Genomic DNA, 15,253 nt, shown 5'->3' with positions numbered 1-15,253 from the left:
AAGTTGGACCTATTTCTTACATGAAATTATCAAGGAACAGTGGCTGGTAAGATTGCCAGTGGGATTAGACTTTCATATTGACATCCTGAACTCTAGCATCTAGAAGAATAAAACCATAAAAGAAATGAGCTCTGCATGATTTTGGCACAGCAAATAATTCCTGTATTCTTGCTACTTATTTGCCTCATGGGTGTTTTATTACACGGACAGTCCATCTTGCATATGCTGCACAGGCAGATGTGGTCTCAAAGGAGTTTTGTCTCACATTTTATCCACTTTACAATGAAAAGGGTTGCATTACAAATTAGTTTTGTTAAATGTTACTCCTGGAACCAAACTTTTGGGTTTGTTGCGGGTTTGCAAGGTACCTAGCCTGGCAGAGATCCTGGTCCAGCAACAGGCAGCTGGTTGGTGCTCATGTGAAAACCTAAACCGTGTAAAGGGGAATGAATTCACGTAAAGAATGCTCATCAATTTTATACTTGTTTTGAGAAACTCGGTAATTGCCATATAGCCTTAATTTTGAGACTGCAAGAGTACTATCACATAGATATATCAACTATGCTTATGTTTCCATAAAGAATGGGCTGACAGAGTACCAGCATGGAAATATGGTTAATGCTTCCATTGCATTTTGCTGGATGCAAATGTTCTTTAACATCAAGCATCTACTTAATAAAAAGGGCTGCCTGTCTGTCTCACACCAAATCTAGGAACTTAATGGGGTTAAGGGGCAGTAAAATGCCTTTACAAAGTGATTTGCAGATCATGAAAATGCAGTGTGTGACCTTAAGAGTCATTTGCCAGCCATGGCGCTGGCAATAAAATGCCTGGCTGGGTGGTAGGAGATGCACATAAATTGCTCACATTGCATTCACACTGGCTGCACAAAAGGCTTCTGAATAGTGGTGTGCAAATCACTGGCAAGGCTCTGTTTCCCCCAATCTTAAAGACAAGCAGCACTTGGTTCTTTCTTCTTCAGCCTGTGAAATAAGGCAACCTCATTTTTTCCTGAGTTCTGCTAAAGTGACTCTAGGGAAAGAATGGAGGGCATCTGCTTCTTGGTAAATGTTGCAAGTTGCAGAAGGCAAAGGCAGGGACTGGGAGAATGAAGAACTGCCCACTGTAGGAGATCAGGTTCAAGACCATCAAAGGTACGTGAAGGTGTACAAGTGCACATGGGACCTGATGAGATGCATCTGTGGGTCCTGAGGGAATGGGCAGATAAGGTGGCTAAGCCACTATCCATCAAATTTGACAAGTCGTGGCAGTCTGGTGAAGTTCCCATGGACTGGAAAAGGGGAAACATAACCCCAGTTTTTGAAAATGGGGAAAAGGAAGACGTGGGAAACTACGGGCCAGTTAGTCTCACCTCTGTGCCCAGAAAGATCACGGAGCAGATCTTCCTGGAAACTATGCGAAGGCATATGGAAAATAAAGAGGTTATTGGTGACAGCCAGCGTGGCTTCACTAAGGGCAAATTGTGCCTGACAAATATGGTGGCCTTCTACCGGGGGGGTTACAGCATTGGTGGATAGGGGTAAAGTGACTGATGTCATCTACCTGGACTGGTGTAAAATCGTTTTACACTGTCCTGCATGACATCCTTGTCTCTAAACTGGAGAGAAGTGGATTTGATGGATGAGCCACTTGGTGGATAAGGAGTTGACTGGATGGTCATACTCAGAGAGTTGTGGTCAATGGCTCAATGAACAGGTGGAGACCAGTGATGAGGGGTGTCCCTCAGGCACCCGCATTGGGAACAGTATTGTTCAACATCTTTGCTGGGGACATGGACAGTGGGATCACGTGCACCCTCAGCAAATTTGTCTACAACACCAAGCTGTGTGATGCAGTTGACATGCTGGAGGGATGGGATGCCATCCAGGGGGACCTTGACTGGCTGGAGAGGTGGGCCCATGCAAACCTCATTGAGTTCAACGAGGCCAAGTGCAGGGTCCTGTACATGGGTTGGGGCAATCCCAAGCACAAACACAGGCTGGGTGGAGAATGGATTGAGAGCAGTGCTGAGGAGAAGGCCTTGAGAGTGCTGGTTAACAAGAAGCTCAGCATGACTCAGGAACATGTGCTTGCAGCCCAGAAAGCCATCCATGTCCTGGGCTGTATCAAAAGCAGCGTGGCCGACAGGCCGAGAGAGGTGATTCTGCCCCTCTGCTCTGCTCTGATGAGACCCCCCTGCAGTGCTGTGTCCAGCTCTGGGGTCCCCAACTTAAGAAGGACATGGACCTGTTGCAGTGAGTCCAGAGAAGGGCCATGGAGATGGTCAGGGGGGCTAGAGCAGCTTTCCTATGGAGACAGGGTGAGAGAGTTGGGTTTGTTCAGCCTGGAGAAGAGAAGGTTCCAGGGAGACCATATAGCAGCCTTCCAGTACCTAAAGGGGCCTGTAAGAAATATGGAGGGGGCTTTTTTTACAAGGGCCTGTAGTGATAGCACAAGGGGGAATGGCTTTCAACTGAAAGAGGGGAGATTTAGATTTAAATTAGATATAAGAAAGAAATTCTTTACCATGAGGGCAGTGAGGTGCTGGCCCAGGCTGCCCAGAGCAGCTGTGGGTGCCCCATCCCTGGCAGGGCTCAAGGCCAGGCTGGACGGGGCTGGGAGCAGCCTGGGCTGGGGGGAGGGGGCCCTGCCCCTGGTGGGGTGTTGAAACGAGGTGATCCTTAAGGTCCCTTCCAACCCAAACGATTCTGTGATTCTGTGATCATTTTAGAAGAGTTGGGAGGGACCAACACTATTCAGGGTGTAAGTGGAATTGCCTCAAGCAGGTCATGAAAATAGGTGTGCAAGGTTAAGTCACACCAAAGGACCATCTAGTGCTGCGTTCTACCTTCACCAGTTGCCCATGTGGATGCCTAGAACAGAGTGGACAAGTCTGTAGAGATACTTCTTTAAAATACTATTCCAGTCCAAAAATAAGGAGACATCAACCAAAGTCAGTAGGGACTAGGTTCAGCAAAAAGCGATATAGGTGGAGAAGTGGAGAAGTAAGGAAGCTGGACAAGTGCTTGGAAAGGAGATGCATTAGGGATTACTAAAAAAAAAATAAATCATATCAGGCTTGGGAAATCATGGAGCTGTATGTCTATATGGGAGGGCCAGGAAATTAGCTGAAGGATGGGAAAATATTGTGAGGAAGTTACACTGTATGCTTACTTGTCCCTTGGTGTTCACCAACAGTCAGTTTGGATACATAATACCAGGCAGGACAGACCTGGGTCTGAACAGATATGGTCATTTTATATGTCTTCCCAACTTCATCACACTGTAACTCTGGTCAGAATTGTATAATAATTTCTATTCAGGAACAGAAATCCATATAATTTATAGAAGGTGAAGTTTTCACAAAAATTGCCTAATGGAGGATGAAATCCTTGCAAACTTTTGCGATTGACCTTTCCTCAGTGCAAGAAAGCAGCTGCATCCCTCCGCCGGTGCCACTTCCCTTCTGCAGATAGCGGCAAGGGTGATTTGGGAAGGAGAGGAAAGGAGGACCGATCCACCGTACCACCTTCTCGTGTGTGCAGGACTCAGATTCATATAGATGGTCAACAGGGAAAAGGCAATTCCCCTCCATTGACAGTCTAATGTACAACCCCTGCACAGGCTGGTCAGTGCTGCTGACCACGAGAGCAGTATCTGTAAATAGACCCAGGAGTGGCAAAATGGAAATGTAAAAGCATCAGCGTACAAATTCCCAAGCCCCAGTCTTCTCTCATTCATCTCATTTCCACACTGTTGAAAGCCCCAGCAGAGGAATCTGAAGTGCCAGCTGCCTTACCAGCATATCTCAGGCAATTTCACCCACAGTATTGAATTTTCTCTGCTCTTAAACAGATTTTTATTTTTTTTCAGAACAGTCTCCTTATGTGTATTCTAGCAAACATCTGAATCCTCCTTCTGTTTTGGTTATATTTATAAAACAACTAAAAATGGATTTACTGTTCCAAAATGCTTACAAGAAATCTTTCTTAGAGAATGCCATTTCACCAAAACCTAAAATGCAGGAAAAACATACCAACAAATCTTTTCATGAAAACACTTGAGTTTGGCTAAAGACTGACACGGAGCATATAATTTTGACATCCTCATGGGAATTCTGTCTTCAAGGTAATCTTTCCTTTCTGGTAAAATTATTTTATTTATTGACCAGGCAATGACATCTCAGCAGATATTCTCTGTACTGACGGCTCAACTTTCTCCTGAGAAAGAAATACCATTTTTCAATTTGTGCTATTGAAAAGGTCTGTTACTGCTTTCCCTCCCCTGGGCCCCGGGAGCTGTGCGCAGCTTCTTGAACCTGATTGCAGAAAGCCAGAGCTAAGGGTTGTTGTTTGATTTGTTTGGGGTTTTTTGTTGGTTGGATTTTTGTGTTTTGCCTTTTTTTTTTTTTTTTTTTTTTTTAGTAAAATAGCTATCAACTCTACACTGTGCCAGCAAATGATGCTGTGGCTTGAAAAAGGAATGAATTTTACACCATAAGGGCCAAATCTGTTGTCACTAGTGTATATCAGGGTCATGCCACAGATGTACCTGCGACCCCAAATCCATGAAACGTTGAGGGCTTCCTTTTTAATGCCTTCCTGTTGAACGTTCTCCAGTTTTGGAAAAGGAATTTGATGAAGAGGAAGGTCACCTCAAGCAGGGAGAGCCCACTGCACAGCTATCTGTACAAGGAGCAGATGAAAAGCACAGTCCCATGCTGCATTAAGGATGTTGCATCACAAACATTTCTTTCAGCAGCCACGTTGGCTTAAATGTCTAGCTTTTGCCCAAATCCCTCCAGTCATGACTCCGTATATCCTGTCTGAGAACTGATCTGAGTAAAACCAGCAGCAATAAGTAAGAAATAATAAATTTTCTTCAAGGGTTTTTTAAGTACTTGTAAATCATAGGATTTTTGTGAAATTATGGACAACATGGTCCAGCCAACAGCTGTATCACACATCTGGGAGGAAGTGGAGGGCAGATAGAAGGAGGTAGGTGTGCAGGGGTGGTGATGGGATGGGACAGGAACCCCTTTACTCCGCTCTGATTGCACAGCTGGGATGAAGATGCTTCCTCCTGTTATGCACAGATCAGAGGCACAATGGCTGGAATGAGGACCAAGGGAAATCAACCCTTGTGTCGATCCCCAGCAGCAGGATAAGGAGTGGGGTGGGATGGAGGTGGGTTGGAATTAAAGATTTCTGACCTCACTCCCCAAACCTCACTCCTGAAAAGGGGTTGATAGATGGGCCAGCAGCCCCTACCTCCACCACTTGGTGCACAGCGGTCGTGTGAGGTTCAAGATTTATTACAGGCTTTTTCTTTACAGAAAGCATACACAAACAGTGAGACCTTCGGGTTACAGAATCATAGAATCATTTAGGTTGGAAAGGGCCCTTAAGGTCATTGAGTCCCACCGTTAACCCAGCACGGCCAAGTCCACCACTACACCATGTCCCTAAGCACCACATCTACACATCTTTTAACTGCCCCCAGGGGTGGTGACTCCACCACTTCCCTGGGCAGCCTGTTCCAATGCCTGACAATCCTTTTGGGGAAGAAGTTTTTCCTAATATTCAACCTAAACCTCCCCTGATACAACTTGAGGTCACGATGAGTTGGAAAGCTTACAAGAAGCAGTTTGAGGGGCTGAATTTCTCTCTTCGTGTTCCAGATGTCAGGTCTCAGCAAGTTAAACGGCATCTTTAAGGGCTCTGACGGACATGGAGGAGTTACCATCAAGCAAGACAAGATGATATGTGAGCTGCTCTGCAAGAGCTGTCCCCGGGGATGTAGATTTTCCCTGGGGAAACCTAAGGTCCCAAGATTAATTCAAGGTAAATGTTGTTATCGAGTCCTTTGAAGTTTCCTATACCCTCAAATGAATGTCCCATTGGCTGGGTGTTTTGCTACTGCCTCTTAAAAAAGTAGAACTAAATTACCCACATATATGACAGCTCTCACTCCAAGCCTTCTCTCTACCTTGTGATCAAATAGTTACAGTTTCAGTGCATACACTTGAGAGAAGATGGATCCCGGGGGCTTGTCTGCGGTATCAGAAAGCAGGAACGAATGTGTTTCAGACAGGGGCTCTAAGAGGCAGGGTATCTCTACACCAGGGCTGGTATTGCTCACCCTACCTTTATTTGACATCATGCAATTTATATTCCGCAGCCATAGTACTGCAAGAACATCTCCCTAGCCTGCCGTTTCATTTTCTGCACACAGCTACCCTAGCACTTTAATTGTCCCATAAATTTGATGGAAAGGATTTGATGCAGGGAGCTGTTAAAATGCCAAATGTCTTGAGCACTGCAACTAATGAATGGCTCCCAACGATTCATGTTTCAATCTATATGCAAATGTGCCCTTTGGTTGGCTTGTGCTGGACTTTTCATTGCTGCATTACAGCTATCCAGGGAAGCCTCAGACTCATAGATCAGCCAGATATAAGGCATAAATGGGAGAAGACTTAAATTATTCAGTGTTTATGAGAAAGAGAATCCAAACAGTGGACTTACACTTTGCTTTTTATAATAACATGATTACAGATCAGCCCTGAGAAGATCTACAATAACGTTGGGTTTTTTCCCCCCGCCCCTTCCTCCTTGCTAACAAAATATATAGCACAATGAATCACTTAGCAAAGCTGAATGCAAATTATCCAATAACACCCAAAATAGTGTATGTCAGCTCCAGGTAAAACCAGTGCTCACAGACCCCAGCTGGGAAACGTCTGTGCATGGACTGAAAGATTTCAGAATCTGGGCTCTGCTATTTTACTCCCAGCAAGGGAAAGCACCTCCTAGAGCATCAAACTGAGTCTCTGTAAACACCAGTGGTCACAAAATCTATTCCTGCTCATTAGTGTACTGCACAAATCCCTTTCACCTGCAGTGCAGTGTGCAGTTCTGCCCTTAGCAAGAAGAAATTAAGCTGGAACAGGTGAAGAAAGGGCTGCCACCGTCACGAGAAGGATGCAGAGCTTGTTTTACAAGGGGGCAAAAAAGGGGTTTTGTAGGATTTTGGTCAGATCCGAGGCTAGGAAGGAAAGTGATTGCTGTCTATTCAAACACTTGAGAAATGGCAAGAAGGGGAAAGGATAATTTTAGCTAAAAGCCAGTCCAGCCACAAGAACATGAAGCCACAAATACCCTCAAAAAACAGAGTCATGAACATACCAAGGACAGTCTCGCTCATGTAGGGTTTGTTTTGTGGAGTTTAAAGCTGAAGCTGTACTGGGAGTTTTACACTCAAAGAAATGCACAGACTTTGCAGAATGGATAGCTGCAGAGAAACTGCGAGGTTTTGGCATTGTCCCAAAGAGTCACCTCACCAGGAGCACAGCCAGCCAGGAGAGCAGAGCTGAAGTCTTTGACCAAGTCTTGGCTCCTGCAAAGCTTCAGACTAGTTGGAGACACCTTCCTTGCTTTGGTGTTGAGCTAAAAAGAGCTTTACAGCAGAGGCATCCACAGTGCTTGATCCCTCAAGGCCTTAATTTCTGGCTGAGCTGTGGTTTCCTTCATCTGCTTAGCTTATGTCTCGGCTGTTTCTTTTCACTCCTATGTCTACTTCTCGCCCTATAAGCTCAGGAGCAGGCTGGGGAGGCAATAAGGCTGAGAGAAACCCACAAGAGCAGCAATGCTTCTCATGTGGTCTGGACACGGTCAGGGGACCACAGCAACACAGATACTATCTTATGCCAAGTTTAGTTTAGTGGATGTGCTTTGTGGGATGCTGAACCTGGTCCTACGTGAAAACACTTAAATTTTGTGAGCACGCTTCATTCCCCAGCAGGTAAGTGGCTTTGATTTCTCTTGGTCTGGCCCAGCAGCAGGAAATTTGCAGCACTGGGAAATCCCGGATTTAAGATCAGGTTGTACGAGGGTTGCCTACATGAGGGAGAAGATGGAGTTGCAAAAACAACCGCTTGGCAAGCAACAAACATTTGTTATTTGCCACCAGGACCACAGTGGCAAATAACGCGCTCTCTGGAGCTGTGATGTGCCCCTCGCCAGGCTGTGTGGTCATCTGCGGCTGGGGCCACCCCACCCTCCTTGTCTCCACGCCAGTTCTAAAAACATCTCTGCTTTAAACAAAAGACAGAACATGCGGGAACGAGCTGCTGCTGTGCTGCGGAGCCAAACGGTTTTGTCAGGCTGCCAAGGCAGGAATTGAGGAAACCCTCCTTTTTCATCTTCCCTTTCTTTGTGCATGGAAATGGACTTGCCATGAGTAATTTGCTAGCAACTAAAGCTGATAAGTTTGGCTCCCTGCAGGCCCCTGCTGGGGAACAATATTGGTTTTTCTTCTGAATTAGTGGGTGGAAGGCAGAGGGCAGGAGCTCTGTGTGTTTTCTCCTCTTTGCTCAGAGCTGTGCACTTGGAGCCCCCTCTGCGCTCAGCTGCCCAGGGCCAGCCTCTGCAGGAGAGCCTGGTGCGAACTGGTCTCATGGGAAGGTGGAAGGGGTGCAATGCCAAGGGCTCATCTTCAAAGTTCCTGGATTTATAGCTGGGTAAGGACAGGGAAAGTAAGCTGTGAAGGCCAAAGGCTCTGTGCTGATCTATCTCAGACCATCATTCCATCTTTTGTTTGATCACATTGAAGAAAGTTTTCACAGGAAAAGGGGTGGGAAGGAAGGACCATAAACATGTTGTGTACATTCAAGAATAAAAAAGAAAAGAAAAAAAAAGAAAGAAAAAAAAGAAAAGACAGAGGGAAGCTCACTGGAAAGTCATAACAATCAGGAACAGCATAGATGTATCTCTAAGATCTTACAGCAAAACTGAAGGAGGCAAAATACATATATTGCTGCTGCTTGCAATTTGGCAACACCATAAACAGCAGCTCTTTGCACCACCGAGAGCAAAGTGGTTCAAGTGTGACTCAGACTGAACCTTTAAATGGGGTAAACTTGTATAAAGTGACCTCAGGAAGAGCCTCTATCTGCTAACAACTGGGTTTTGTTATTCCGTTATGGAGGGATCCTTGCTCACCTCATCTGTGCTGCAGAGGCATGTTTGCAGTAAGCAACGAACCCCACACAAACCCGTTTCCCTGATATATGTCATGCCCTGCTCAGCCTCCGAAGTCACAGGTAGAGTTAGTCTCAAAACTATCAAGAACAGCAAGAAATGGAAGAGCTTCTTGAAAACTGCAGGTTGTTTTAGGGAGCTAGGGTCTTTTCTTGTTTAATAATAAGAAGCTTTAATCCCAAAGTAGTGTATCAAATATTGTTAATAACTTCTAGGAATTCACTTGGAGATTCTTTATACATTTTTGACAACCTGTCTTTATGAACTAAAAGATGTTTGCCTGGAAAACAACTTAGTATCTTCTCTAAAAAAGCCTATAGGAGACTGAACATGCATGCTGACTATTAAGGCTTCACTGCTAAGGGTTCTTGTAAAACCTGCCTGGAGGTGATGGGCTTTAACCCGTCAGGAGATCCATACACATGAGTCACAAATGGCTCCAGGTTTATTCTCCAGCATTCAGCTCTCAGTACAGAAATACCACTATGTTTTTCCTCCCATTGTAACATCCTAGAAATAACCCCTCGTCAGCTAACATAAGGGCAGCGTCACTCCTGCTCTGCTCCAGCTTTACTGCTGTAACACTATAGACACGAGAGACAAAAGCCCAAGAATTCCGCCCCATTTCCACACCAGACCAACCACATCCTGAGGTTTTAATAAGGAGCCAGATCCCAGGCTGGAACCAGGCTGGAACTGGCTAATTAGTGCCTAGATGCATGGCCTGAAGTGCCTTGGTGATGTTATTGGAGCCATCTACTTGTCCCCTTTGCTGTAAGTTACTTTCATGGTAGCAAGGGTGACAGAAGAGAAGAATGATGTCCCTGTACTGCAGCTCTCCATTCACAGCTGGGTCCATCTAAAAGTCAAGCGCTAAGCCACTCTCACGTAGAGCTCAGGTAGACAAGGGAGAGAGACAGCTTCAGAAAGGAGATCCAACCTACCCCAAGACAGGTGGGAAGGAAATTACTTGGGAAGCACCCTGTATACACAAGACACACCAGGAAGATGGTCTATTTGGTTAAAGCTCTGCAAAAGGTGAATTCAGAGTGATACAGAAGACACTGAACTAGTAGCTGAACCACAGAGGGGTAACCCTGAGCAGGGAGACGTTAACAGGCAGCCTGGAGTGATACCATCCCAGACAAGAGTTGTTATAGGGCATTTCTTAGAGCCGCAACTGCTAGTCTGAGCTTTCAAATCAGCATATGAATTTGCTTCATTTTAATTCCCACACCCATTTTCTTTGGCATTGCAGACTGCACCAGTCAGGACGGCTGAGCTTCTAACCACCCCTACCAAAGTGCAGCCTGTTTTTTGGGAGGCCACAGTCAGGGCAACTCTGTAAAGAGCATTTCAGTTGCTCCACGAGATCTTTGGCATTCCTTCCACACTCAAAGCTATTCTCAACTCTTCTTTTCAGTGGTATAAACTGATCCCACGGGAGTTCCTGCATGCAGCTTTGAAGGCCCAGTGCTTTCTGCCCAGCTGCAGCCAAAAGCTCATTTACCAAGACAGACACAGAGCTGAATCAAAACTGCTGGGTAGATTTGCTCCATCACCTCAACGCTTGGCTGTGTTGACATATTTGAGTCTCAATCTGTAGCCCCAACCCCAGGACACATGGCAGTACTGTCAGTCCCCCCCAGGTGAGACACTGCAATGAGGCAACCCAGAAGCCAAGAGTGAGAGAGACAAGTTATGCCTAGACACAGGGAAAACACTTCAATTTGAAGCCCTAAATTATTTCAGAATCTACATGAGATCTGACATGCAACTTAATTCTTCAATCCAATTTATTTCTAAATGTGCAAAAGGACTCGTATTTTCACACGGCCAAAGCAGCACCACTCCTGGAAACTGAAAAATCAATTCTCGACTAGAATATTTTTCAAGGCAGGCAGCAAGCTGTTTTGTTCTTGTGCAGCTTCTGGGCCATCCCAGATGAGAAAATAGAAGTGGAACATTCCACGAGGTTAATCTGGACTACACACACAGAGCAATGATTTCCTCTAAGCCAATCAAGGATTAAGGCTAATGAATATCTCTGTATCTTGTAACAGTCGTTTTAGGGAAATAGAATAGGATAAAAATAGACTGACTTGACCTTCCCCACCGCCCCCCCCCCCCCCAAAAAAAAAAAAAAAAAAAAAGGCTTTTATTAGTCCTTGGAGTGATGGAGTAAAATTAGAAATGCTAAAGAGAGGAATGCTTCACTTACCTGTCGTAGAATGACCATGGCTCCTGTATAAACACATCAGCAATCACCAGGAATTGACCTAAACCAAGAGAAATCGGCAATTAATGAAATGACACCCTGACTCATAGACCCCAGCTCAGGGACTGTCCCAACCCTGAAGGGACAGATGCAGCACCTAGGTGTGGAAGAGGGCTAGGAGCACTTAAACTCTCAACGCTTTCGTAATATTAATTCCAGACAGCGAGAGACAATCCTCTAATACGTCCAGATTAATGCCTGCATTAATGAGACTGAGACTGGAAGTTGCTTATGCAAGTAATAGTTTGTAAACTGAGTCCTAGAAAGTTATCCAAGGATTAACCTAACAAACAGACTGATACTGATTTAGTACGTGTGTCATCAGATCCCATGGTATGAACTAAAGCACATGGAGAAGGAGAGCCCTGTCCTTACAGCCCACAAGGCTGGCTGGATTATCATCTTTCTATCAAAACTGCTTTCAGGAGATGAGAGAAAATACCAAGGCCTCCATCACAGCCTGCAAGTGATGCCTGGATTGGACTACCTCCACGCTCTGCTCCTGCCTGTGGTGCAAATTGTGCCTTTTGGGGGTTTTCATGGGAAAGTCCCGTGCTGCTCCTGGGTTTGTGCTTGCTGGTATGTGGTGCCACTTCATGGTACTCCCAGCATTATACAGGTTTGGTGTGTATAAGTGAACATTTCTTTTAAAGAATTGAATTTCTACGGCTTTTTATCTCCAAGTCATCCTTGTTTGTTGTTATATTTATGATGTGGAACATTTTCCAGTATGGTAATAACACTCGTACCTTAAAAAGCAGGCAAAAAGGCATTCTGTTAAACAGCTCCCACAAGAAACTGGGGATGTGAAGGCTGAGGAAGGATGATCTTGCAGGACATAGGGCATTTCCCTTCACAGTGACAAAGTGGTCCAGACTCATCATACAAACCTAAATATTTTGTTTCAGGTTTTAGAAAAAAAAAAAAAAAAGGAGTGATAACACCCTATGCCAGTGTCCCAACACACTTTGCTCATGGCAAGGAGAGCGATCTCTTTTCCCCACCAGCAGCAACTGCACTTGTCCCATTCAGTGATGTAGGTCTTAATCTTTGGTGTTGATCCTGCAGAATTTTCTGTAGCTTCTCAACTGCAGTGGGAAACATGGATGTTCCCATCCTAGCTAGAAAGTATTAGTTCCTGCAGGGACTGCAAAGGCTCAACAGCATTTCCAGTTATTCCCCTTTTCCTCACCACGCTGCTTGCATCACGTCTACATTTTTAGCGACCACATATTTGAAGGCAGATAGCTACCCCACTGAAAGCTGTAGGAGTTTGCCATCTATGTGCCTTCGCTACCTTAATGAAAACATCCAGCTGCTGAACCCATCTACATGATCCCTCTGCATTGCCCAGAAAAGGAACTGGTGTCCTAAGGGCAGTGAATACATCATGTTCATTAGGAAATACTCACTAGACAATATTGGCCACAGACCATATTTAACGAATTAATTTTGCTTTTTCTAGAAGACAGAAGACTGGTGGAAAATCATGCGCCCACTTTAACATCTGAAAGACTGTGAGGCAATTTTCCTAATCCTCAGTTCGAATATTCTTGTAGCACATTAAATTATTCCTCTTCTCCTTAATTCATATGGCTTGAAAAAAACTTTCTAACCCTGCCAAGTAGTAAGCCCTGAGACAGACTTCCTAGGGATGCTGAAGGGTCTCCTCCACTGGGAATAGTCAGTGAAAACTTGGCTTGTCTCGGAGCAGGCACTGGGTGAGGTCTTCCAGAGGTTCTTCTCAGGTCCGTAACACAATGATTGTAGGTACAGTGTTGAACACGGGGTTGGGTAGCAGTTTGGGTTCCTTGCTTGAAGGATATCTGCTATGGACAAGCGATCTTATAGTTCCTCACCTCAGTTTCCCTTTCTGAAAAACAGAGATCTCACCCAACAGGGGAGCTCCTAAGTAGTCCAGCCATTATTTGCATGATAATCAGCCAAATGGGCTTGCCCCATTGAGTGTACATATTGCAAAAAAACATATATGGGGGATCTCCTCCCACAGGCTGGGCTAGAGCCACAGGTCTCAGAACTGCTCCTTTAGTCATTTATTCTTCTGCTGCTGAAGCAAAGCACTGGCTCATGGTTGCCCTGGCTCCCAGCATAAAAACTATCCTGTATGTGGGCATCTTGCTCAGCACAGCCTGTGGTGATGCTGAATAGGTGTGCCAGGTTTGGAAGAGTATTTACATACTCCCCACACTCTGCTTTTAAACAGGATTTTGGTACCCAGAGCCTGGGTGTTGGTGTTGGTGTTATTTTCTGAAGGTCTAACCTTCAGCCCAAGTCACCAGTCCCTTCACGACGCTTTTGCAAACGAGGCTGTACACCATGGGCAGCTGGCTTTCCCCAGGGCTTACTCAACAGGGAAAACCCCAAAAGGGAAGGGTAGGGGGAGCTGACGACTGCCCTCCTTCTTATTCCCACAGGGATCAGTAAGAAGGATTCGACTTGTCTGAGCACCAGGGAGATCAGCTGCCCACTAATTCATGGGAGCCTTGGTGGGAAAAAAATGGCCATCTGGACCCTCCAACCCTCCCACCTTCATCTCCTACATGAAGCTCTACAGCTGCCTGTGGTATGGAAAAATGAGCTGGGCTAAACAAAATGTACCCTACCCCTCCCCAAAATCACTCACACATAAAACAAAAGCACAAAGACACTCCTCTGGAAAATACGGGGGTTTTGTAAATTGGGTTCATTTTGCAGCTTTGCGGGCATCCCTAGTTGAGCATTATCTGAACAAAGCATCTGAAGGAGGCAGTGGGTGAGGCTGAAAGGGTTTTAAACTACTTTTGCATGCAGGGTCATGTGCGACATGGAACTATACACACCTCTTGCTTGCAAGCAGTGGTCAACAGAAGCCAAGGAGTGCTTCGGTAAAAGGTCTGCACCACAGCAACCTCAGCCATGGCTTTCTTGGATCTGAAGAGATCCCAAATGCAAGAGGAACCTGACAGAGCTTGACTCTGGAGGGTGAAAGGCTGAGAAACCTGGACAAAACCGTTATCATGCAATTGGAAAGAGGGGGGTTGCTACTCTAATCTGTTTAACTGGCATTTCTGCTCCTTGTTGGCACTTTGGGACCGGAGTCCAACCACATGACTGGCCATACTGCCTGGGGGATCACTCCACAGTGCTAATCCTCCAGAGCACATGCTCATTAAGCACTGGTTAAGAGACATTCAGGTATTTAATTCTAAATGTAAATTCTGCTCCTTTCTCCTGAAGTCCACGTGCCACATGATTTTCCTGTCTGCAAATGCAGCAAAGAAATTGAATAATTTATTTATGAGGTGACACATTCAGTGACAGCCAGTCCCCCTCTGCACCCAGTGTGGTGTAGAGCCTGTCATTTGGAGAAACCCTGGGCACTTAACGGTGTGAAAAATCAGAAGTTCATTCATCTTATGTCTACTTCATCTGACTGGCAGAAACATAATCTATCACCTTAGCTGAGCAAAAAGATTTAACACACCGATGCTCTCTGCACACTGCTGCTTTGACTCCCTCCCCTCCAGCAGCGGATCTGAGAAGGATTAAAGATTTTGCAATGTATTTTACTGTTCATCTAAGAAATGGTGAATAAAAAGGTCAGACCTGTACCCTTGGAGACAAGCGCCTTTGTCCTTATCAAAAGCAGGATTCAGATCAGGAAGAAAAACAATGGCTCTTGAATGAGGTTAAACTAACCAGCTCACCGGACTCTAACCACTGAATGCGCATGACAGCAAGTGGAGAGGAAGAAGGCAATGCCACTAAATACCATTCCTTCTGCTTTTTGTCCTGCTGAAAGCTGGCATGCTTGGGAAGCTATGGCAGTTTGTATTTTGCATTCTTCCTAGAGCCCCAAATCAGAACCAGGGCTTTCAGGTCAGAAGATATTAGTCTGAATATGGCACCATCCATCTTCTTGACTGACAGGTGT

At 45.4% G+C, this 15,253-nt stretch overlaps 1 protein-coding gene across 1 annotated transcript in view; it reads right to left on the bottom strand.

The window, feature by feature from the left end:
- The window catches only part of MYO7A (myosin VIIA), a 108,119-nt gene that overhangs the window by 77,518 nt on the left and 15,348 nt on the right, over nucleotides 1–15,253 (bottom strand). The window contains exon 2 of the mRNA XM_037376432.1: nucleotides 11,263–11,320. Coding sequence (XP_037232329.1) covers nucleotides 11,263–11,280 — 18 coding nt within the window. The 5' untranslated portion in view covers nucleotides 11,281–11,320. The remainder of the gene's footprint in view (nucleotides 1–11,262; nucleotides 11,321–15,253) is intronic.

The sequence above is a fragment of the Falco rusticolus genome, chromosome 2, assembly GCF_015220075.1.
Source record: "Falco rusticolus isolate bFalRus1 chromosome 2, bFalRus1.pri, whole genome shotgun sequence".
Classification (NCBI taxonomy): Eukaryota; Metazoa; Chordata; class Aves; order Falconiformes; family Falconidae; genus Falco; species Falco rusticolus.
Note: the sequence above shows the minus strand (reverse complement) of the source record. Positions and strands in the feature narration are given on the sequence as shown.